The 26,209-nt window shown below is 42.8% G+C and overlaps 2 protein-coding genes across 4 annotated transcripts in view; both read right to left on the bottom strand.

The window, feature by feature from the left end:
* Positions 1 to 26,209, bottom strand: part of LOC126513662 (beta-1,3-galactosyltransferase 5-like) — a 97,440-nt gene that overhangs the window by 68,099 nt on the left and 3,132 nt on the right. The gene's annotated exons all lie outside the window — the stretch shown is intronic.
* Positions 800 to 26,209, bottom strand: part of LOC126513663 (beta-1,3-galactosyltransferase 5-like) — a 30,538-nt gene continuing 5,128 nt past the window's right edge. For 2 of the 3 annotated variants that reach the window (XM_050162157.1, XM_050162156.1), the window contains exon 2: positions 800 to 6,087. In XM_050162157.1, coding sequence (XP_050018114.1) covers positions 5,161 to 6,087 — 927 coding nt within the window. In that variant the 3' untranslated portion in view covers positions 800 to 5,160. Of the gene's footprint in view, positions 6,088 to 6,994; positions 7,116 to 26,209 lie in introns of those variants that run through there. The other variant, XM_050162158.1, reaches the window with a different exon arrangement.

Consider the following 26,209-nt stretch of genomic DNA (forward strand, 5'->3'; position numbering starts at 1 on the left):
CTGAGGGCCCCCATTCCCAGTACACACCCATCAACAGCTGTGGCATGGCTCTTTCCCCACCCTGGAAGCTCGGTGCAGTCCAGAGCAATCTCCTCTTCAAAGGGCTCCCAGTCTGCACCCATTCAAGCCATGCCCCTTTAATGGACTCAGAGCCAACTGATCCTGAATTTAATTACATCCACAAAATCTGTTTTGCTGTGCAATATGGCATAGCCACAGCTGTGCTGTCTCACCCGACTCTGTCCTGGAGAACAGGGCAGAAAATCACAGGCAACCATAGCAAAATTCTGTGTATCACATTATAAAGGCATTTACCCTCTAGTCCCAAATTATCTAGTCTTGTTTTATTCATTTGGGCTTCCTGAACAGATATCTTCTATGTCAGCTTAAATATCAGGCAGTTCTAGAAGTCGGAGGTCAAAGTGTTGGTCAAGTCACTTCCTTCTAAAAACATTCTTCTTGTTATACAAACAGATAGTTTTTTTATCCCCTATACTGTACCTTCTGTGGCAGAGAGACCATCTCTCTAATCTCCTGTCATGAAAGTGCTGAGCCATCCGTTCTGTTGAGTTCTGTAGCTTTGCCTCCAAAATATGAGTGAAACAAGAGTCCTCTTATATTTCAAACACAAACAAGACTGTTCAACAATACTTTTCTAAGCATACAAAATCAAAGGCAAATAAAAAATTCCAGAAACAAAAATATCAATGAAAAAAAAAAGACAAATTTAGACCATACAGATATGGATAACTTCAGACGAGCTGTAAGTTAGAACCACCCACACGCACTATGCTGCTCTTAATTTAACTTTTATTAAAGATAAATATCATTATTAACAAATCAAAAATACATATACCCACTCCCCAAACAAAGTATCAGTCTGTAGAACCTCCTCAATGTACAGGCAAATGACTATTTCAAACACCATTCAGTGACATAGACTTTTAAATTTTATCCTTTAGGAAATCAGATTTGACCACAAAGTGTCCTTAGTTTCAGATGAGTGGCTTCCAGTCACAGTGGGTATTTTTTGTCTTCTTAGACTGGGTGAAATGAGTCCACTCTCCCCCTCTGATATTTCCTGAAGCAGAATGTAAGAAGGGTTTCACAGCTCTCTGGACTCACCTCTGTTCGGCACAGAGGGAGAGCACTGTGAGGACATCCGGGACATGGTGGGGTGAGAAGGATCTGAGACCCCGTGTGGGTAACGCCCTGAGCATCTGTTTTAGCTTCATTTCTGTTACTGTGATAGACACCCTGACTAAAAGCAGCTCTGGGAAGAAGGGTTTCATTGGCTCACAATTCCAGGTGCAGTCTGTTATTGCAGGGAAGTCAAGGCAGGAACTTAAAGCAGTGGGGCACATCCATGGTCCCAACAGAGACAGGAAAACACATGAATCCTTGTTTGCCCTCAGCTGGCTTCCTTCTCTCATACTGCTCAGGACACCCTGCCTAGGGAACAGTGTCACCCACAATGGGCTGCATCTTCCTACATCAATGGACACTAAAGAGATATTTCTCATTAAAACCCTCTGTAGTGTGATTGTATGTTGTGTCAGGATAACAGTCGTAACCTCCCAGCACAGCATTTGAACTGCAGGCATCAGGAGCTGATCCCATGACCCCTGCATGGAAGTAGTAGAATGCATGATGCAAAACACTCACCAGGGGCTGGGGAGAGCTTGTATGCAGTCATGGGCTTCATCCCCAGCACCAAAACTCCAAAATGATACCACACATACACACAAATGACATTTATCCATAGAATTCATTTTTCTTCTTGTATTTAAAATGACTATGCCTGGTCATTAGAGAATGATTTTAATTGATTAAAACCTTTTGCTATTGTTATTAGGCTTCATTCCAATTCGTTCATTTCAGGCTCATACAGCCCGTCTCAACTCTGAGCTTGGGCAGTTTAATCTTCACCTCCAGGAACAATCTAAAGCCATCTTTGAGGATCTGTCTAGTTAGGCTAAAAGGCAGGAGACACATGAGGCAATCCCGCAATAAATTTTCCTATCAAATTCTCAGCCAAATGAAAGTACCATGCAAATACTAGAGGTGTGAATGAGAGTTTACTTCTAATTCACCTGTGCCAGTGTTCACGCACAGGGTTTGCATCATGAAGAGCCAGAGAAATAAAAATTAGCAAAGAGCCTGGGAGGTCAGTGCTTGCAGGAACCTTTGCAAAGATTATTTTTGTTTGCATTTCACTTATTTATGTGTGTGCATGCACATGTGGGCAGGCCCACCATGGGCTTGTGAAGCTCAATTGTCTCAAGGACTGAGTTGCATTTGCTAGAGTAATTTGGCAGCAAACACCTTAACCCACTGAACCATCTTACCCAGGCCAGAAGAAACTCTCAGGCTAGCACCCTCACAGAATGCAGCAGCTTGGCTGGTATCAGACACCTCCTTTACGAAGTCCCCTCAGGACCTGTGGATAATTTCCTCCCCCACTATACCAAGCCAAAGTCCCAGCCAGAGAGGAGTAAGCATCCTGTCTACCAGGAGACCCAGCCTAGAGAAGGCTCAGATGACAGTCCTAATGTGATGAATACAGGAAATTAGTTCTTAATTTTAAAAACGTGGTATGAGAAAGCAAATGCTTCCAAAAGGAGGGATGGAGAAGATCTAAGCAACATCTCATCTATTTTTTTAAGTGATGCCCAGCAACTACCATATTAAATTTAGCTTGTGAATTAATCAATCTGCCATGAGACTGCAGACTCAGTGGGGAAACCAGATGGTGTCTGAAGCCTGGCTTTGTTCTTTCAAAACAGCATCCTGAGGCCAGCGATGGACACTCTAGTGCGACCACTGGTGCAGCTGTGATGGTAAAAGCTGTGCTCCATCAGCAGGGTGGTGGGTGTGTTTCACTTCTGCCTGGAGACTGGAGGTCAGTAACCCTCTGGGTGTGCAACTGTGAGCCACTCCTTCAGCTCATGTCCCCACCATAGCACACCTGGCCTCGTGACAAGCGTGCAGCTGATTGTGCAAGAGAGAGATCAAGACAACCTCACACTCTAAAGAGAAGATTGTAGGCACTTGCTATGTCTCATCCCAAGTAATAAAAGTAGCCTGGATCCTGCATGTAGACACCTGCATCGGCTGTGTTTGCATGTGTGAAATGCACATGACCTCATGATAAAGCTAGTCTGAATGGGAGGTTTGTGAGAATTCCACGGAAGGCCCCAGGGCCATGTGAGTTTCAGGGAGAACCATGAAGAAGTAGACCAACACTCAAGCCAACACCCAGGACAGAGAAGGCAGTGTGCGAGCAAAGGGAGATGCTGGTGACTCCTTGGGTAGCACCAGCCCCAGGCTTCTGGGAGAAGTAAGCATGCAGGAAGGTTGTTAATGCTGTGCCAATGGAGAAGGCTGAGAGCTGGGCCTCCACTGCATCTCAGGCCCTGGGCGAGTCACTGAGTCACCTCAGTTGCCTCTGCTGACAACCAGTTTGATCATAAGAGTGAAGTGCAGCTACCTGAAAAGAATGCCTGCATCTTCAATGCAAGCCTTGGCTTCCCTCTCTGTCAAGAGAAGACCTGGTTTGGTTTTGATGATGTATGTAGTCCCTAGTACACACCCAGGAACAATCACCCTTTCTCTTTCCCCCGCTCAGATTTTCACATATTCTGAACTAAGGGTCCAGAACTTGGTGCTGTAGGATTTTGAAGAATGTCACAAAGAGAACAATTTCCCCCCAAGAGTTATGGAAGAGACTCGGAGGAGTGACAGGGACACGTGTGGAAATGAGGCCCTGGAGGCAGGTTCCAGCCTCCTCCGACTGGAGGAGTATTGGTCCTGACTTGAGTGAGTTCTAACTTGATTAAGTTTTCCTGTGTTCAAAGAGCATATTGCAACGTTACAGTCACACAGTCACATGAAGCCTTGGCTCCAAGCACACATTAAAATCTAGTAAAGTAAAAGGCAGGGGGGAACAATAATTCCCATGATACAGAGCAAGACTATATGTCTGGTGACAGTGGCCGAATTGCCATGAGCCCCTGTTTTTACCCAGTTTTGAAAACCATCAAGGTTAAATTCCAAACCAAAACACTCAGCAGATCTATGACCATGTGATAATCCAGTGTGAAGACCTGGGGTCAGAAAGATCACAGATGCAGGGAAAGCCCTTCCACTAGGCCTATCTCCATGCTCTGCATCCCAGGAGCTTGGACCAGTTCAGGTTCCAGCAAAGTTCTTGGACACCCATACAGACCACGCCTGTGCCTGGCTGCCCCTGAGTTTGAGATCTGAAGAGTTCCAGTGCTGCAACTGGTCATGACCATCAATACATCAAGACATCCTCAGCAGAGACAAGGTGTCTCAAAAGGCTCAGAGGAGATGTCACCCTTGCTAGGATTTCAGCAGTGTATTTGGCCTATACAGAAAGACCCAGCTATGGTTTCTCAGTCTGATTTATATGGTCATACAACCCAGTTTCCTTCTAGCATGGAGGTGAGCTAGTGTCTGCAGGCATGCATGTTTCATGTTGAAGATGCATTGGGCACCAAGTGGCTAACAGACTCAGTGCCTAGCTACATCATTCAAGTGAGGGGAGAGGAATGAGAAAGCTGGTCCATCCCAGATTGAGCATTTAAAAATAGAAGGATTGGGAAGTGAGGGGCAGGGGACTCAGGAAAGAGACTAAATGATGCTAGTTAACTTTAAGACACCCCAATCCTAAGCTTCTTCTACTACCACCCTCTCCCAAAGAACGGGACATTCAGTTGGGTGCCACCAACTTAATTCTAATAGCACTTGATTTTCATTCCTGCTCCATCTGTAGACTGGGCTCCAGTAAGTAGCCATGGCTCCTGGTTCCTAACCTGTAAAATGGGAATGATCACATCCACAGCTTCATATGTATACTGAGCCCTGAAATGAGCAGATGTGGGCATGTCTCAAACCTTGAGAACATAGTACAAAAGCCTGAAAGTCGAGATCTGTTATTGCTCTGGGTGCCAAGTGGGAACAAGTCTTGACTCTGCATGTGTATACATCCACTCTAGTGTATTCAGGGCATTGAGAACAGCACTCTTTGCCTTCCTCCTCCTTCTCTCTCTACTCCTGACAGTTCCCAGCAAGGTCATCCCAGACCTTCCCAAAGTATCACCAAAGGTTATTAGAAGTTTGTGCCACAGGCTCCCCTCAGACATCAGAGCAATTCTGTTCCTGAGAGTTCTCCAGTGCCTGCCAGTAAGTGAGTAAGTTCTGGGGTGACACGTAGTGGCAGGTCACAATTTTCCGAAAACGGCACACAGAGAAGCGTAAGCCACCTGGGAAAAAGGTCTGTTTGGTGTATAGTTCCTCAGGCCGGATCTTCAGCTTGGCCAAGCAGAGCCCAACAAACACATCCTCCAGCTTGAGGAATGGAACACTCTCAGAGACATCGTCTACTTGGCTGGCCACATCACTAGAAAAGATGTAACCTGTTCCAGAACAAAAAGGTGGGTACCTGTCCCAGGGATATTCAAATTTACTCACAAACCACTTGTTTAAGTTATGCCTGAAGGGCAGTTGATAGTACCTTATGTGGCCTGTGAAGAACCTGGAGGTCTTGTTTTTCTTCAGCAGCAGTTCAGTCAGATAGCCAACATTCACAAACATATCTGAGTCTGTCTTCATCACAAAAGCTGCCTGTGGACAAAAGTGGTGCACCCATTCCATGCCCATCAATGTCTTCAGGGTCAAGTTGTAATAGACGTCCTTGAAGTCCTTCTGTATGATGTCACGGTGATGCTTGCCCTCCTGGGCTGTGGCATTCATCTCATCAGGGCTGTCTGAGGCCCCCAGAAGGAAGAGGGTCTTCACAGTCCTCCCATGAATCTCTGCCTCTCTACCCCATGTCTTGCGGATGGCCATCCGAGCCTCCAGCTGCTTGTGGGAGGAAGTCACCAGCAGCACAAGGAAAGGGGGCTTCTGCTTGCAGTCTATATCTGGAAGCTGGAGAAACTGCCCGTGACCTTTCTTGAGAACAAATGGTGGTTCCTCAAAAGGCTCCATGCTGAAGTAGAAGCAAAGAACTCCCATCGTCAGAATGAAAGCATAAACCAGCCTCATCTTCATGAAGTCCATCTGAAAGAACAAAGACAAACTGCCAGGTCTCCCAAGAGAGAGGGTGGAGTAACAGATACTCAAACACAAGGAGATTAGAGGGCTCTGTTCTGGTGTTCCAAACCTAGCACCAGGGCCAGAATTTATAGTTTATAAGGAACTAACAGAGAAGTATTTGAAAGTTCATAACACAGGGCTCAGTAGTTAGGAGCACTTCCTGCAATCAATCACCTTTATTTGCTGTTCCAGTGGATCTGATGCCCTCTTCTGGCCTCTGTGGGCACTGCACACAAGTGGTACACAGATAAACATGCAGGCAAAATTCCCTAATATATAAACTAAAAACTTTTAAAATTTACCCAAAATATATCAAAACAAAGGAAAAAATAGATGTTTAAGGAAATGGAACTGTGAATCTGTGTAAACAGTACACATTATATATGCATACATACCAAACACCACATATACACAATTTAAAAATGAACTTTTAAAAATATGAGTATGTTGTGTTCCCAGAAACCACATGGTGGCTCACAGCCATCTATAATAAGATCTGATGCCCCCCTCTGGCAGTAAGGCACACATGTAGAACACCCATACATAATATGTTAAAAAAAAAAGAAAGAAAGAAAACTCTGTAATCTTTCAACACACAGAAATGGAGGCCATTCCTCTACACTGAAGCAGAGGAAGAAGAGAACTGTGGAGGACTGAGAAGAGTCACTGCCCATCCCAGACTGAGATGCACAGCCAAGGCCAAACCTCACAGCCCCAGGCTGAGATCTGGACCATGGGGGAAAGGCAGAGCCATGCATTTGCACTTCACAGGAACATGTTTTAACACACACACATACACACACATGCACATGAGAGAGACAGAGAGAGCTGAAGACCTCTGGTTTGCCTGGGGAAGCTATTTGCAATTTACCTCACAGCTGCACTCTGCTTGAAACCCGGAGGATGTGTTCTCAATGAAGCTGCTTTCTGCTAGGTGCTATAATGCTATAGGAGCCTGCAATGCCAGCCAGGCTGACCTGTTAGGAAAATGCTTCCCCTCCAAGGCTTCTCCAGTTTCACCCTCTTCTGACAAGCTTTAAGAGCTGAATTGTGAGAAACAGTGTTAAAAAGATCCAGATCTACTTTCACAGCCTTTGAGAAAGGGCAAATTGGGAGCCCAGCAGGAATACACTGATACCTAAAACAGCTGCTGTCAGGAAATACGCATTAAGAGAAAGACAAATAAGTGAACTCCCACACAGCTCTGAAATACAAACAACATATGCACTGTGTGCTAACACAACAGACACTGTGTTGTAGAAAGGAACTACACAAGAATGGACACATTTATATGAAACAGGAAAAACCTGTCCACGATAGAGGAAGGCAGAGCAGTGATTATCTTTGGTGAGGGCTTATTGACTGGGAGGGACAAAAGGAACATTTTGGAGAGAGCTAAATACATTCTATTCTTGATCAGAATGGTGGCTACAAGGAAATGATTTTATGTTAAGATTTGTTGGACCAGACAGCTAAGACCTGTGCCTTTTGTTCTAGGCACACACAATATAATGTGGTTTGAATGAGAAATGTCAGCAAAGGCTCATGTGCTTGAACACTTGGTCCTCAGTTGATGGTGACGTTTGGGGAGGCTATGAAACCTTCAGGAGGTGGAGATTTGCTGGAGTACTTCCATCACTGGGGACAGGCATTGGGGATTTATCTCCTACTCCAACCTCTCTTTGTCTCTCTCTCTGTGTCTCTCTGCCTCTCTCTCTGTCTCTGTCTCTCTGTCTCTGTCTCTGTCTCTCTCTCTCTCTCTCTCTCTCTCTCTCTCTCTCTCTCTCTCTCCTTCCTGTTTGATCTCTAAGCTCCCCCACCCCTGCTCTCATCCTTGCTGACATGCCTCCCATAAGGAGCTCTTATCCCCCTGGAACCATCAGCTGAAATAAACTCCTTCTTCTGTCAGTCACTTTTAGCAGAGTGTTTTATCACACCTACAAAAATGATGTAATATATTGATGGAGGAAGGTCATTAGCTAATAAAAAAAAACTGCCTTGGCCCATTTTATTGGTTAGAACATAGGTGGGTGGAGTAAACAGAACAGAATGCTGGGAGGAAGAGGAAGTGAGCTCAGACTCGACAGCTCTGCTCTCTGGAGCAGAGGCCATGCTCCCCTCTCCCAGGCAGATGCACACGATGAAGCAAGCTGCCAGGACAGACATGCTGAATCTTTCCCGGTAAGACCGGTGCTACACAGTTTATTAGAGATGGGTTGATCAGGATATGAGAATTAGCCTGTAAGGGCTAGAGTTAATGGGCCAAGCAGTGTTTAAAAGAATACAGTGGGGGCTGGAGAGATGGCTCAGTGGTTAAGAGCATTGCCTGCTCTTCCAAAGGTCCTGAGTTCAATTCCTGGCAACCACATGGTGGCTCACAACCATCTGTAATGAGGTCTGGGTGCCCTCTTCTGGTCTGTAGACATACACACAAGACAGAATATTGTATACATAATAAATAAATAAATAAGTAAATAAATAAATAAATATTTTTAAAAAATAAAAGAATACAGTGTCCGTGTAATTATTTTGGGGCATAAGCTAGCAGGTGGCTGGGGTGCTGGGGATGCAGCCCCACCGCTCCTTTTATAACAATATATGCTAATACCTGATGGAGGACGGTCATCTGTCTATGTGTTACTTTCATTGGTTAATAAAGAAACTGCCTTGGCCTTTTGATAGGACAGAAAATTAGGTAGGCGGAATAAACAGAACTGAATGCTGGGAGGAAGAAGGCAGTGAGGCAGATGCTATGGCTCGTCTCTCTAAGATGGACACCGGTTAAGATCCTTCCGAGTAAGCCACCACTTCATGGCACTACACAGATTATTGGAAATGAGTTAATCAAGATGTGAGAATTAGCCAATAAGAGGCTAGAACTAACGGGCCAGGCAGTGTTTAAAAGAATACAATTTGTGTGTTGTTATTTTGGGTGTAAAGCTAGCCGTGCAGGAGCTGGGTGGGAACGCAGCCTGCCGCTCCTTCTACAAATACCTTTATCACAATTAGAAATAAATCTCAGAAATTTTGGTATCTTCTCCAGAACTACCCAAATTTATTTGGCCACAGATTTGATTTTTCCTCCCACAATGCAGTTCGTGTTTCTGTGTGTCACAACACAGGCTGTAGGAAGAAAATTGGGTTTGCTCTTTCAGTCCAATCCAAACATCACATCAGTTGGTGTTAGACTAGAGCCTGGCAGGACCCTTGATCCCTGAGAGTTTGCACAATGGCTCTTGCAATATTTCATAACTTACTGAGTCAGTCAATTGCATGCGAAAGGCTGTTTGATTTCCATTATGAATGGGCATTGAGGCAGTAGACTCAGGTACAGGAATCCCAGTATCCCTACATCATGTTTGTGGATCAGATGGAAGCTCTCAGCTACTGCTCCAGGGCGATGTCAGCCTGCCTGCTGCCATACTCTCCACCATGATGTCCATACCTTTATGCTCTGAAACTCTACACCCTAAATAAACTTTTTCTTCTACAATTGCATTGGTCATGGTGCCTTATCACAGCAGTATGAAGAGTGGCAAGGTCTTCACCAAGTCCAATTCCTTGGTCTTGACCATGCAACCACCTTAACTCTCACGGCTTATTGGTGAGCAAATTCAGCACTCTGAAAGACATGGCTCCCATGGTCTGCATACTGGTTTGTCTAGTCCTGATGACTCCCCAATGCCCAGCCCTCACACCAGTTTTTATGCCTTGGTCACCCCCACCCTGTGTGGCTCTTATGCTTAACATCTCTGCCTACTACCACATGTCTCTCTTCTCTGCCAGCCCCTCCATAGGCTACTCACATCACCAGTATGCTTTGTTGTGCAGGGAACCATGGAGCTGGCCTAGCTTAGCTTCTTTAAGAGGCATGCATCATAGGTTTTTCCTGCTAGAGTCCATGGCTCCTGGTGCACCATGTGCCTTCCAGTACCTGAGAGACCAAGGCACTCCCTCAGGCAATGAAGCATTCAGACTACTTTGTGTTTCTCTGTATGTTCCCTCAGAAGTCAAGGAAGCATAGATGCCTGAGAGGACAATTGTTCTCAGACATTGATCTATACCCTGTGTAGTTTGCAAACTTCACTGTATCCTGGAAACTACAACTATACTGATCCTGGCAACTGCTGTTACATTCTGTTTCTGATAAAGATCTCAAAAGTCCGACTGCTTTTCTTAAAGTTGCCACGGAATCACTTATACTGTGGCCCCTCCAGATGGCATGATTTAATTCCTCATGGCTATATCAGGTGACCCTGGCATGGTAATAAACTTGGGCACTTACAGAACTGTGTTATATGGATTTAATTACAGGGCTGTACAGCCCACCTTATCATTAGTTGACAACTCCAGAGAACCAGGTATCATCTATCTGCCTTTTCCACTATTGTAGACTCTGTTTGGACAGATGATCCAGCACATGGCCACCCAAGAGGATGTTTTGAGCCAGTAGATGAGAATGGAAGAGATTCTTGTCTCCAGATTCCCACACTTCTTGATTCAGTACATTTTTTCCCTCTTGGAAACAGACGCATGGTTTATGTGGCTTCTCAACTGCTGATCAAAATGTTGATTGAGTTAGGTATGTTTGCTCTCTGAATCTTTCCTAAGAGATTTTAATGATTTCTGAGAGGTGAGCCAGGTTTATTGCAGAAAAGAAGTGGTCATGTGTTTCACTCCATGCTGTTCATGGGCTGGGGCTTCAGGGCTGGTGGGTGGTTAGAGGCAGTGTGCTTCTGGGGCAGGTTCAGCACTGGGGTACTCCAGTGTCCCTGCTGCTAGCTTCCCTGCTAGCTTCCCTTCACTAACAGTTTTCCCTTCTTTCTGTTGAAAATGGACTTTTAAAAAAGCACTGATGGCTGACTTTTCATAAGTGATTAGCTCCAAGAATGCAGGGAAGAAGAATAAATGCCACAATGTGTGTCCACCAGCTGCCAGATCAGCACTCAAGCCTAAACACTTCTGGGAAGTATTTCTTCCTTGGTGACTCTGCTGAACAATGAAAGGAGTAGGCAGACATGGAGTGCTTATTATTCTTCTCCCCCTTTGACCACTGTCTGACTCAGTTCACGGCATTTCTCAAGGGCTGTCACCCAGGAAGAAATTTGGCTAGATCAGCTGGGATCAGCAACTAGTCACCTTTACTCAGAAGTCAAAAGTCCAATCTCCCCAGTTTGCCTTTGGCCAGCAGAGACTCTGAACAGAACCTCATCTAGGCACCATTGTTCACTGCCCCTTTAGCCACATCAACACCCCTCACACAGTGTGAAAATACAGAGATTCCACACGTATCTGATATAGAGCAGATGCTGGGACACAAACCAAAGCAATGCTGGATATTCACATGGCTTGTGTCAAGAAAGCCATCCAATATTTGTGCATTCTGGTGTATGGCTGAGAACTCATCAAGAAGGAAGGGCATGAAGAAATGAAGGACCTGCCTCAGCGTAAATCCAGTGCCGTATATATTATTTAAGAACTAAGGAATTGATTCCCAAGAATGGAAAGAAATTCAAAGGTATCAGTCAAGAAAATTAACCTTGTCATGTACCTGAACCATGGAAACACAATATCATCTGTGCCTTTGGTGCCTGAGGGTCAGACTCTAAACAAATAGGGACCATATCTTTTCCTGTGTGGGATATAGATTCCTCAGTTAGAGGGAGGCTTACCCATTTTAAAGGAGTCTTCCTCCATGACTTACAGAGTCATGCCCTAGATCCTCTGGACCCTATGGTCTCTTCTGACTATGTAGTAATTTGGGCCAATCATCTAACAAAGAAGGGAGCTGTGAACTGCTCATCTTCTTAGCTCATGGCTGTTCTGGTGGAGAGAGCTAGTGTGGCATAGACTGCTTCATGGAAAAACTATTCGGATATTTAAAATGATGCAGAAATGTCTCTGTGGCTCAGAATTGTCCTTCCACCTTCAAGACAATGCAAGTCACTTCAAGAGAGTATAGAGAAATCCCTTGAGTTTTTGCCATGCTTAAGGAGAGAGAGGGAGCTACATTTATTAATCTCTTGCTGTAGTCCATGAACATTATATCATCTAATTAGTACACCAGCCTTCAGATTAAATCTTTTAAAAATGAAAAGACTGGGAGGAGGTTAAAGAAAAGGCCCAGTGATTCAGAGTCCTTGATGCTCCTGCAGAGGATCTTAGTCTGGTTCCTAGTATAAACATAGTAATTCATCCCAGAGGATTCATTCTTTCCAGCTAGCATGCTCTTTTACACAGAACTTGTATGCACACTCATGCTCACATACACACACACACATGTAAAATAAATTTTGAAAATTGAGAGAAGGAGTTGAGTGAGAAAAGGTTTTTTGTTAAAGTCATCCAGGAATGAGCTGGAGGAAGGAGAGCAAGTGAACTCGAGAAGAGGGCCAGCTAGAACTTGATTCCTATAAAACAAACTCTATTGGCAACAGCCAACTCAAAAGGGAGTTCTGGGTTAGTGACATTCCACTGATTATAAACCACAAGGCCCTGGCTGCAGCCTGTGGCCTGAAGGAGGGCAATGATTTGGAGCATGTGCCAAGAGGGACCAGGAATTGGCTTGAACTCCAGGGTGCAGGCATAGAGCCCAAGTTCTGTCTAACACAGAGATCTCCAACAAGCTGTTAGACTTGAGGAACCCAAATTCCTTATCCATTGGAAGGAAATGTCCCAGAGGCAACCTACTTAGGAATGAAGTTATCCTTAGCCACACAAAATGTTTTAACATACAACATGGGATTTACCATAAAAAGCTTTGGAAATTGTTTAACACTGCAGGGACACATTCCTTCACACGTGGATATGGTAAGCCTCCTGTAAGCTCTGTATCTTCAGGGCAGCTGTGGGAACCACAGCAGGATGGAAATCTAGTCCTGTCTCTAACCAGTAGACAGGAAAATGCAGGCGGAGTGAACCACTTTCCAGAGTGGCCGTTACTTTTTCAGAACACTGGTACCAACCTATCTTGCATGTCAAGTGGTCAGCTGACATAAAGGATGATGGGTGATACTTTGCAAGCAGGTGTAGGAGAAGCTTGAGCTCACACCTACTAGGGTTGAGACTAGTGTTGGGGTGGTGTTAAGGGTAGCACTAGGGTGGGGTGGTGTTAAGGCTAGCACTAGGTTTATGGATGAGTTAGGGTGAGGATTATGGTTGAGACTAGGCTTTCAAACATACTTTTCTCCCCACCTCTCCTTCTTCTCTTTCTCACCCTTCCTCTCTCTGTCCCTTCTCTTGAACTAAGCTTAGAACCAGGACCAGGGCTGGGATAGCCTTAGGCTATGTCAAGACTGGGGTTAAACTTAGAACCAGAGCTACAGTTATAGATGAACTTGGTTGAGGATTAGGGTTTTGAGTGGGATATGGATATGGGATTAGCATTAGCATTAGAACTAGGGATATGGTTAGTGTCAAGCTCATGATTAGGGTTAGGATTAAATTTGGCTTAGTCTTAAGGTTTGGATAGGGTTTGAGTTAGGCTTGCCTTTTACATTAGGAATGGAATGAGAGACATGGTTAAAGTTAGAGTTACCTTGGGTTCTGGTCAAGGAATCCTTCAGTGATGTAGGGATTCACCTGGGATTTCCATTCTTGATATCCTGAGAACAAGGCTATTTGGACAGCTCCCAAGACCCTCCTCATTTCAATTCTCATTGTTCACCCACAATTTCTCATTGTTCCCCTTCACCTACATGACCACTCCTTTGGCACATGACTCTTTGATGCCTACAGCAGAATAAGTTCACAGCCTGCCACAACTCCCTATGCCCAAAGGACAAGAAATCAGCCTCTGACTCCAGCCTTCTCCAGTCTCCTTCTTCACTCTCTCTGCTGTACCCCAATGACTAATCTGCTCTGACACATCCCTGAAAAGCTAGATCGCCCTCTTGTAGACAACTATAGATTTCTTCATGCCCCCACTTTTTACTTAAAAAAAAAACTCATTTAGCTTTTAGTATTTTCCAGTCCTTCAGGAAGAAAAGATCTTCACATATTGCTTTCCTGGGGGAAAGACCATGTACAAAGAGATTGTCTTTCATAATTCTATTTGAAGCTTATTAAGTCTTTTAACAAGAGTCTGTGCCAAACATGGACTTGTGGAAGGAGGAAGGAAAAGCTACAGTCAGTCACCAGGGAACAGTCAGAGGATACACAGCAACAAATGAGCTGGGAACTAAAAGGGAAACCAAGTATGCTTCATACAGTGGCTTCAAAATGGGGACTTGGAGAGGGTGGACAGTTAATGACAAGATTCTACGCAAGGGTTTTACACTGCACAAGATGTGTCTGCATGTTAGATGACTTCACTCCCTACCTGCTGCACTCTGGAGGATTTCTACTGACCAGTGTCCTTTAGGTCTGGACAGTGGTGAGCAACAGCAAACTTACAGGCCAGGCGTCAGATTACCAGACATCAGGTTTCCCATCTGGCCACATCGGACCAAAGGCTTATTCTCTAAGGGGCTCCTCTGCCAGATGGCCCCCTCGGTGTGGCTGCATTTCCCACCTGATGCTGGGTTCCAAGCCTTCTCCCACCTCTCTAGGACATGGTTTGATCTGTTAACATTGTTGTGTCTGAAGTACTTGTGATCTGAATGAGATTGGCTCCCATAGGTTTATATGTTTGAATGCCTAGTCTCTAGTTAGTAGAACTGTTTGGGAAGGATTAGGAGGTGTGTCACTGGAGGTACACTTTGTGGTTTCAAAAGCTCACCCCAGGCCTAGTGTTCCTCTCTTTTTCTCTTGACCTATCTGTCTGTCTATCCATCCATCATCCATATCTATTTCTCTCTCTCTCTCTCTCTCTCTCTCTCTCTCTCTCTCTCTCTCTCTCTCTCTGCCTCCAACTTGAGGGCAAGATGTAAGGTATTGGCTATTAAAATTTCAAAACTTCCTTTTTATTTAGACAGAAAAGAGGAGTTGATATGGGATTCTCCTCTCTATTCTGTGAATGTTTTATTACAGTAGATTAACAAAGAAGCTGCTTTGTCCTATGGCAGGGTGGAATACAGCAAGGGGGAAATACAAGCAGAGATAGACGAAGAATGTGAGGTCAGGGAGACTTCATGTAGCTGCCAAAGAAGAAAGACACCAGAACATTATCAGTAAGTCACAGCCTCATGGTGATACACAGATGAATAGAAATGGATTAATTTAAGATATAAGAGCTAGCTATAAATTTTCCTAAGCTGTTGGCCAATTAATTAGTTTCTGTGTGATTTGGGTATGGGTGGTCAGGAAATGAAATCCCATTCTCTGTTTATACTCGACTACTGCTCCAGCACCATGCCTGCCTGCCTGCTGCCATGTTCACTCCACCACAGTGGTCATGGATTCACCTTTGAATGTGTAAGTACTCACTCAAGTAAATTCTTTGATCATGGCACCTCTTCACAGCAATAAAAAAAGTAATCAAGATAATCCTTTATTATTTTATTAAGCATTTAAGGAGGGAGGGAGGGAGGGAGAGAGAGAGAGAGAGAGAGAGAGAGAGAGAGAGAGAGAGAGAGAGAGTTTATACAGGTACATTTACTTACTCATTCACAAATAAAGGCTAGGAGAAGCAGAAGGCTTTCTGATGGGATTCAAGTTCTGGGCTTGACAGAAGCCAAAAGATGTCATTCAATCTTCTGCAATTGTGAGCATCCAAAGAGAATTAGGAACGGGGAGAAAAGTATGAGCAGACTAAGCAAAGACAACAGCTAGCCAAGTCAACTAAGAGCAAGGGAAAATAAGCAGAGTGGAGTTATGTCCTAAACCATTCCACCCACTGCCCAGCTTCCCACATCTGCTGACAACAGGTCACATGACTACCCCTTCCTTCCTGTCCAACCCCGAAAACATGCACATCTCTTTCTTTCTCTCCTCCATCTCCAACCTTCCTCTACTTCACAAAGAAACAACTGAATACAAGTTTTATCCAAGCTGTATCATGGCCTATGTTTGTACCATGGGGTCACCTTAATGTGACAGGATACTAAAAGAAAGATATAAATGAATAACTAAAATAGCAATCACAGGAATAGCAGAAGTAAGTGATGTGTGAAGGATCTTATGTGTGTTGGCTAGTTTGTTGTTGTTGTTGTTATACTTTGTTTTATTTTGTTGTTAGCCTAACACAAGTCAAGGTCAACTAAGAAGAAGGAACCTTGGTGGTGCACTCTCTTGATTGATGATTGATGTGAGAGGGCATGACCCACTGTGGATGGTACTACCCCATAGCCAGATGGTCCTGTATTATATAAGAAAACAAATGAAGCAATACACAGAGAACAAGCCATATACTGCATTTCCCAATGATCTCTGCTTCAGTTCCTGTTCCAGGATTCTGTTCTACTTGAGTTTCTACCTAGGTTTCCTCTGATGATAAGCTGCAAAGTATAAGATTAAAAAAAAAAAACCTTTGCTTCCCAAGTTCCTTATGGTCATGGTGTTTGTCATAGCAATAGAAGGCGAACTAAGATATTATGTGTGAACCAAGTCAGCTAGTAACAGGGACTCACTATGGCTCAAGAGAGCTGGAAAAACAGTGGTATAGTGACAACCCAAGGTAGTCACCCCATAGAGAAGATTATAAAGCCTCTCACAGTGCCTGAGGTTCCTCCAAATATTCCATACTGTTTGATTTTAAACAAGTTTCTTAAAACTTTGAGCTTCCATATCTTCAAGCTTAAAGTAAGAAAGAAGATATTGGATTACAAGAATGCATTCACAGAATAAAGAAAATATGCAGAAAGGATTTATACACTAAGAAGAATGTTACAAATGTGAGTAGCTATCACCTTAATGCAAAGACCCTGAACATTTTGAAGTTTGATTTAGAATCACAAGCTTTGCTCTCTGCAAACAGCATGGCTAGTGTCATAATATGGAAAACCCAGGGCCACTGCCAGGTTCTTCATTGATGCACGAGAATGCAATGACTGTGTATAACAGGGTAATAGCCTGGCCGTGTAGTGCTTACCTGTTACACACAAGGCCCAGTGTTTGGTCTCTAGAGTTGAAAAAAGGAAGACAGGATTGCAGAAAAGCTTAAAGTGAACCTTAAGTATGTCTTAAGACCATCTAAGAAAACAAACTATAATAGAATATTCTATAATCATATTTTAAGTTGTATTTGTACATGGATACTATGTGGGTTACATCAATTTGTGCAAAGATCACAGTTTAAGATTGCTCAAAGTGCCCCATAGTAGTATCCTCTTAACTAGTTTGAACTGGTTTCAACAGAAACAAGGAAGGTCAGTGTCTCAGTATAGCATGAGGTCACCCTTTTAAACTGACCTTTCCCTTTCATCTTGGGGCTGTTTTATCATAGTGGGGACAAAGACTGTTGAATCATCTCTGCTCTCATGGCTCCCTCAGTACCTTGGAACTCAAACACAGGAAATCTGGGCAGAGCAAACTCTTGTAGAGTCCAGTGTGCAGGAATGTCAGTCTATTCCATTCATTCTCTGACGAGCCAAGGTGACCATTCCCCTGCCCCCAACAGTCCATTACTCAGCCTTCTAATGTCAAAGCAGGGTAGCTGCATTCCAGTGGCAATCCTTGGGTCAGGAAAGTTGGTACAGATGGACATTTCCCTAGCATACTGTTTCAGGCCCTCTTAGCGAGGCAGGCCACAGCAGTCTTCGGTGAAATTCTACCCACAGGACTATCATGCTGTCTTCTGTCTCTGTGTGTTTTTCCTTTCCTCACTAGACCTTCATTTTCTTCAACCTTTATTTTATGTCTGTGTGGTTTTTCTGCATTATGTCTGTGTGCCATATGTGAGTAGTATCCACAGAGGCCAGAAGAAGTTGGGGGAGCCCCTGAGTCTGGAGTTCCAGATCATTGTGAATTACGGGGTATATATACTGGGAATCAAACCTGGGTTCTCTGAAAGAGCAGCCAATGTTATTAACAGCTGAGCCATCACCCAGGCCCTAGATCTTCATTTCTCTGAGGAGGCCATGATGCATATAGTGACGTTACCAGAAGACAGGTGGTCACAGAGGTCTAAAGACAGCAGGGACCTGTTTTCAGAACTGGATCCCACTCTTAAGCTGGTGTTTTAAGCCTCTTCTTAGCTCTCTGAGTTGGAAATGGCAGGGAATCACTTGTCAAAGAGGGTTTAGACAAAATTCAAGATTCTGGGGCTGCCCATGCCAGCATCTGGGTTACTTGTGGAATCTGATTTTAGCTTCTCACACTCACATAACTTCAAGTCTGACTGCAAACACATGGCTTGCAGTGAAGGTGACTTTGCCAGGAAGTCTACAGATTTTACTGTAAAATGATTCACAGCTAACACACAACACATTTTACAACCTTGTTAAAATTGTTAAACATTGATAGGTTTGTTAGAAATTCTTCCTGTTTGGTAGAATGAAGCCTCCTAAGTGTTAACAGGTGTCTGTCTTTTCATGTTGGCTGTAATGGAACAGGCTAAAACTGTTTTCCCATTAAAATCCAAAGTAGTAATTCTGTCTACAAATTTTATTGATAATATATATTTTACCTGTTTAAAAACCTGTTGAGTGAGGAACCAGGGAGGTAGCTCAGTGGATAAAAATCTTGCTGAAGAAGTGTGATTATCTGAGCTCAGATTTCTAAAACTTGGTAGGCATAGTGACTCTCCTGTAATCACAACATTAGAGAAGCAGAGACAGGGGATCTCTAACTAGCTAGAGGGCAGTGGATCCCCTGGGAATGAAGTTACAAATGATTGTGAATCACCATATGTCTTTGGGAAGCCAAACTTCGGTCTCCTGAAACAGTGGCCAAATTCTTAAGGTCTAAGTTCGACAAGAAAGCTCAGCCAACAAAAATAAAATGGATAGGAATTGAGGAAATCATCCTCTTCTGTTATCTACATGCATCCACACACATGTAAACACACACACATACACACACATACCCTTAATTTTATACTAAGATCATGACTTGTGAGTATGAGTTCCATATTCTAGTTGCCGTCCTGTTAAATCAGTATCACTGTCATTGTGAAAACATCCACACATCAATACAACCACGTTGAATTTAAGAAGTAGCCTATATCCTTGTCACAAGGCATCAATTAACAGCAAACTTCATAAAGATCAAAACTTCCAAGTACTTAGAATCAAAGAAAAGTAGTACCAGGCATGGTGGCATGATGCCAGCATTCAGGAGACTGGCGAAGGGAGATTTTGAGTTTGAAATTAGCCTCACTAGGTAGCAAAACTTTGTCTGAAGGAAGAAAGGAAAATAGAAAAGGAGAAGGAAGGGGTAGGGATTTGAATTCATGTCAAATGAAAAACTAAATATGCAACAGTAGACTACTCGACAAATCAAGTAAGAATTTAAGGTACAATCTCTTAGGTTATTTAAAATTGCTTTCACAGGTAAATTCATGCATAGCCTTAGGAATTTCCATTATTAAGCCAAGCTTGGTGGCACATGCCTGAAATCCCAACAGCTCAGGAGCCTGAAGCAGAAGAGTCACAAATTCCCAACAGCCTCAACTACATAGTGAGATCTTATCTTGTTTTTCCAGTGCTGGATGGGTAGAGACAGGAAGATCCCTACAGTTTGCTGGTCAGCAAGTCTAGACGAATCATCAGTTTCCAGGACAATTAAAAAATAATATGGACATCTTCTAAAGAACTTCACCCATGACTGACATCTTGCTCCTGAGTACATGAACACACAAATGGGAACGCTGAAGGTCTCTTTGACCTATCTTTGTGTCAGATCATTTCAGCAACTACTGTTACTCTCAATGTGTAGTAGAGCACGGAACTTGTGTTTCTCTGCTGTTCACACTAAAATAAAAACCAAATTCAAGTCAGGAATTGTGATTCATACATGAAACCACACACTTAGGAGACTGGAGCATGAAGATCACCATGAGTTCAAGACCTGCTCTGGAGTCTTCAAAAAGCAAATCCACAAACTTTTAGAGAGCCCCAAAATATACAAAGGGCACCCAAAGAGACACAGCTCTAGGCAAATTCCTTCACATGGGAGGTCTGAGGAGGGACACTGGATTTTTACATGTGCCTTTTCAGCAAAAGGAAAGATGAAGCACTGAAAATGAAAGTCTCACTAATAATCTTTTGGTTAGAGAAAAGGGAACATAGGCATTAAATATAAGATCTAAGGGAGATGATATCATCTCAGCAAGGCTTCCTGACTCAGCTTTAGCTGCAAACCCTGCAGCTCTTTTAGGAGGTCCTGCCACGAAACACTTAAACAGTGTGGATGAAAAGCTGAATGCATGCTTTTCTGTTTTCAGCTGTAACAGGAAAAAAGCTGCACCATTTTAAAATGCCAGCTTTCTAGGCCATCATGCCAGGGAAAACTCTGACTCAGGCAGGCAGTCCGACTGAGTGTGGTCTGTAAGCAGAATACTGCAGCTTGTTTGCTGGCAGGGACCTTGAAAAGCCACAGAGTTGTGGCAATAAAAATGGCTAGAGCTGGTACCTCTGCCATGAGGCTGGAAAGCTAAGGATTGGGCTGGATCTAGCTGTCAAAGCCATGGCTTTTATCCTCTCCATACTGCTTAGCAAATTAAAGACTCTTGTAGTCAGAGAAAGACAGATATACAGTAAAGAGAAATTCAAAGACAAAAAAACCCTCTAAATGGTTTATAGTGTGTTAAAAATATATGTAGGCTAAAGGTTAAAGTTCTTAAAGTTAAAAAAAGAGTAGTTGGTGTGGTAGTACACACCTTTAATCCCAACACTTGGGAGGCAGATTGACCTCTGAGACTTCAAGGTGTGGCAGGACACACCTTTAATCCCAATGCCTGGGAGGCAGAGACGGGTTGATCTCTGAGAGTTCAAGGACAGCCTGGTCTACAGAGTTATTCCAGGACAAAGATATACAGAGAACCTGTCTCAAAAAGTAAAGGTAAAAATAAAAGAAATAGAAGTTAAAACAAAGCCGCACAAAGATGGAAAATACACAGAGAATCTTGATACTGTATGCTATTATGCTCTCTTTTAATTGTTTGAATGCTGAGGAAGGAGTAACAGCTGCTAAAAGATATTTGTTTATAAATGCTGTTGAACATAGATATTTTGAAAATATTTTGACTTCAAAATTCGGATCTAAGGCTATGATGCTTTGGAAAAGTCCTTCTTTTGTTTTCATAGAGGATGAGACCCTGTGGTTTGCTTCTATACCAACATGGTATGATAGACCACACCCTCCTGAAAGGTTGTAGTGAACACCCTCAAAAAATTACCTCACTCAACTGCTGACTAAGATGAACTTGGCACACAGGTTATACCATGAAAGACCTAAATAACAGGACCCCCATTCAGCATAAAGCAGTTTGGAGAGAAATAATTACATCCATATTCCCAAATATTGTTTATAAATGCTCTTTTACACTTAAAGGGGGAAGTGATATAGATATGAATAATTTACATTGGTAAAAATTTTACTCTATGGCATAAATTTAAGGTCAATTTTGTTATATGTATATGTATTTCTGACCTTGACTAAGGTACTGTGATTATGTAGTTTATTTTAAAATGTAATGTATAATCAGGAAATATAGGTTGTTAATGAATAATCATCAACAATAGTCAAGCTTGTAGTCATGTTAGATTTTCTAGACATGTAGAGATATATTTCAGTTAAATAGGCATTCTTCATATCTTTCAAAGACTACATGGCATTTTAAACGTTTTAATAACTTATGGCTTTTTATGACAATGAGACACGTCTGCTCCTGGCAGCACTAGCTACTGCAAGAGGAGGATGGGCATCGAAGAGGCTCCTTATGGAGTTGTTTAGCCATTTGGGCAAGAAACTGCTCTTGCCTGGACTATTGCATAAACTGGACACAGAGAACCCTCAGAGAAGAGGACTGCTGAACTTGCCTAAAGGTGAGATGATCCTTTGGGGTTCCTGACTCATGAAAGAGTCTGCGAGACATTCTGCAGGACACAAAAGAAAGTGTCTGAACTGTCTTTGAAATTTTCCTGCTTCATGGAAATGTCTACTGGATACTATGGGCCTGTAGGCTGAAGATGGATGCTCCAATGGTACAAAAGAACTTTGGATGACTGTCCAGGCAGCGAGATGTCTCTGTCATTTCTAGAGTTTGGAAGTTGCTTATTTCTAGTTTATTTAAGTAATATTATATCCTTCTGGAGTCTTTGATGGAGTTGAAGAATGGTTAGTTATAGTTATAGTTTTTGTTATTATAAAAGATAAAATAGATATAAATATTGTAACTCTAATTCTTGCTTTATAACTGTTTTGCTATATGTAATTTTGCTATGCTAAAGTTAAAGCCTTCCTTTTTGTTTAAACAGAAAAAGGGGAAATGATGTAGGAGGGTCTTTATCTATCTGTTGCTTTCATTGGTTAATTAATAAAGAAAACTGCTTGGCCCGATAGGTCAGAACATAGGTGGGTGGAGTAGACAGAACAGAATACTGGGAAGAAGGGAAATGGGTCAGATGCCATAGCTCTCCTCTCTGAGATGGATGCAGGTTAGAATCTTCCCGGTAAGCCACCACCTCATGGTGCTACACACATTAATAGAAATGAGTTAACCAAGATGTGAGAGTTAGCCAGTAAGAGGCTAGAGCTAATGGGCCAAGCAGTATTTAAATGAATACAATTTGTGTGTTGTTATTTTGGGTGTAAAGCTAGCCATGCGGGAGCTGGGTGGGATGAAAAGCAGGCCTGCTCACCACATCACTACAAGCTAGATCAGGGGAGAGACTAGACAGCAGCATTGAACAGACAGAAAAAATCCAAGAGAGAATAAAAAACAAAACTGAATCAAGAACATGGGTAAGAGGATGACGTGGAACTGAAGCTAACCTGGTTGCACCCTGGAAGTACAGCAATGCATCCATTCCAGCTGATACTGATGAATTGATGAATATGAGGCTTTCCATAAAAAATAAAAATAAAAAAGGAAAGAGAAGCACCATGGGTATCCAATGAACTGGGTGAATCTGTAGTACAGGCTGGCTATAAAATGAGTCTTGGCCTCTCTGCTACCTAGGGCTCCTGGTGGTCACTGTTTGGGGAAAATATTATGACCCATTTCAGCCACCTTTGTTCTCCCTGGGTATCAGAATAGCCTTGAAGGTCCCAGCAAAGCTGAACAGAGAATGGCCAGGTATGATTACACATACCAATAATCCCAGTATTTTGGGAGGTAGAGTGTAGTGGTTTGAATAGTTATGGCTCCATAGACTCATGTGTTTGAATGTTTGGTTCATAGGGAGTGGCACTATTAGGAGGTGTAGCCTTGGTGGAATATGTGTGGTCCTCTTGGAAGAAGTTTGTACTGTGGAGGAGGGCTTTGTGGTCTTATATGCTCAAGTTATGCCCAGTGTGGCACACAGTCACCTGCTGCCTGCAGATCAAGATGTTGAACTCTCAGCTCCTTCTCCAGCACCATGTCTGCCTGCATACTGCCGTGCTTCTCACCATGATGATAATAAACTAAGCCTCTGAAAATGTAAGCCAACGTCCATTTAATGTTTTCCTTTATAAGAGTTGCCATGATCATAGTGTCTTCAAAGCAATAAAACTCTAAGACAAGCTGTATCCTTTCTATGTATTCATAATCAAACCATCTAATATAATTAACTGCATTAAAACACTGAAGACAGGAGCTGGAGAGATGCCCCAGTGGTTGAGAGCACTTCCTGCTCTTTCAGAGGACTCCAGTTCAGTTCCCAGTTGCCATTTGGGCTGTCCACAATTTCCTGCAATTCCTACTCTAAGGGATCCAATGCCCTCCTCTGGCCCACATGGTCGTATGCACACATGGCATTCATTCACAAAGATATACACACACAAATAAAACATACTAAAACTTATTTTTAATATATGACATATGAACATTAGAACTATTAAGAATATAGGTAAGGTTATTACTCCTTTACAGATTTTTTTCTTTTTTCCAGTGTTTTTTTCCCCCCTTGTTTTTGCTTTTTTTAATCAGGGTTTCTCTGGGTAGCCTTGAGTGTCCTGAAACTCACTCTGTAGACCAAGCTAGTCTCAAATTCAGAGATCCACCTGTTCTTGTTTCCCAAGTGCTGGGATTAAGAACATGCAACACCACTTCTCAACTCCTTTACAGTATTGTTATTAAGGATTCCTAACTTCATTCTAATGAGAAGGAATGTCAGGCACGTTCACACTGAATGGTATTCTATGAAACAATTGTCCGGCCCTTCCCAGTATTACAGAGTGAGTATGGGAAGCAGAGATGAAAACCAAGTGCAGCATGAGGTTCTGGGTGTGATCCCAGGCCAGAGTGACATCAGCAAGAGCACTGTGACAATGCAAACAGTCTGGAAATTAAGCATTTTGAGCCAGGTGTTGTGGTGCATGCCTGTAATCCCAGCACTAAGGAAACTGAGACAGAGGATCAAGTATCTGAGGCCAGACTCAGCTATAAAGCAAGACACTGTCTGAAAAATATGAACCTGTAGTAATAATAATGATAATAATAATTTAAAATGAATAAGTAAGTTGTATTTGATCTGGAGTCAGCAAATTACATGATGAAAGAACAGTGATCCTGAAAATTGACAACAGTTTTAACTCAACTTGACAAGTGAACGTGAAATTCACATAGAGGACAAAAACTGACCAGCACATTACAAAGAAAACAGAGGGAAACCTGCTGCCTGTGAATCCTGCCATTCAGTCATAAGTCAGGAATGTATTGGCGAGGTACAAGCAAAGAGACCAACGTCATGAACTAAATGGTGCCTCCTCTAACAGGTATGTCAGAGTTCTGGCCCCAGTACAGCAGAGCCTTCAAGCTGTAATTAAGGTTAGATGATGAAGCGCCAGAATGGGGCCCTAATTCAATTGACTTATTAGAAGAGAAAGAAAGAAATGCCAGGCCCTTCAAATGACAGAAAATGGAAGTCTGTAATCAGAAGAGAGACCTCACTAGGAGCCAGCCGCTCAGGGACTTTGACCTAAGACTTACTTGGTCTCTACAAGTTTCTACTCTAGGTCACCTGGACTAAGATGTCTGCATAGAAGACATCACAGTGAAAATTAGGGCTCTAAGGGAATGGTGTTCACAGGTAAATGAAGGCTCTAACAAGCCTATACAACCACTAAGAAAAAGGCATCAAAATGAAAAGTGAACAGAAGGTACAAACAGATCCCTCACAGAAGAGCAATGCCAAGGGGTAGGCAGGTAGACGGACTTCCTTAATATGAATGATAAATGTCCCCCATGTTAATAAATTATTGGTCCTCAATTTCTGGCCAGGTCTTGGGGAGGCGATGGGCTTTTTGATGTAGAAACACAACTGGATAAAGTGGGGGGCAGACGTTTAAGAATTGTAGCCTGGTTTCCTTCTCACCTAAGCTTTATGTTGCCTGGTTGGTGTGGTTTGACTATCACCTCATCTTCCTGCTGCCAGAGACAGGAGCTGGTCCTGAGTCCATGCTGTCCCTGCTGTAATGGACCCATATCTTCTCCCTGTGATCCCAGGGCAATTCTTCCTCTCAAGTTACTTCTGTCTTGTCAAGTATTTGGTCACAGTGACAAAGAGTCAGAGATAGATGATTGATGATAGATGATAGATGATAGATAGATACATAGATAGATACATAGATACATAGATAGATACATAGATACATAGATATGATAAATAGATGAATAAATAGATAGATGAGGTGTAGATAATAGATTATAAATAGATATATGGTATGAAATACTATGTGATTTTAAATCAAAGATAGATGATAGACAGATAATAGACATACCAAAAAGATATACAATAGAAGTTAGGTAAATTATATGGATTATAAATAGAAGATAGATTGATGAAAACATACATGATAGACTACTGGTAAGTGATACAGATGGACAGATGATAGATAGATTACAAAATGATTGATAGATTCACCAGATAGATATTAGATGATAGATAAACAATATATATCATGAATAGAAAATGGACAAGTGGCCGGGCGGTGGTGGCGCACGCCTTCAATCCCAGCACTTGGGAGGCAGAGGCAGGCGGATCTCTGTGAGTTTGAGGCCAGCCTGGTCTACAAGAGCTAGTTCCAGGACAGGAACCAAAAGCTACGGAGAAACCCTGTC

Source organism: Alexandromys fortis, unplaced genomic scaffold, assembly GCF_014885135.2.
Source record: "Alexandromys fortis isolate MF-2015 unplaced genomic scaffold, M_Fortis_MF-2015_v1.1 scaffold_128, whole genome shotgun sequence".
Lineage (NCBI taxonomy): Eukaryota > Metazoa > Chordata > Mammalia > Rodentia > Cricetidae > Alexandromys > Alexandromys fortis.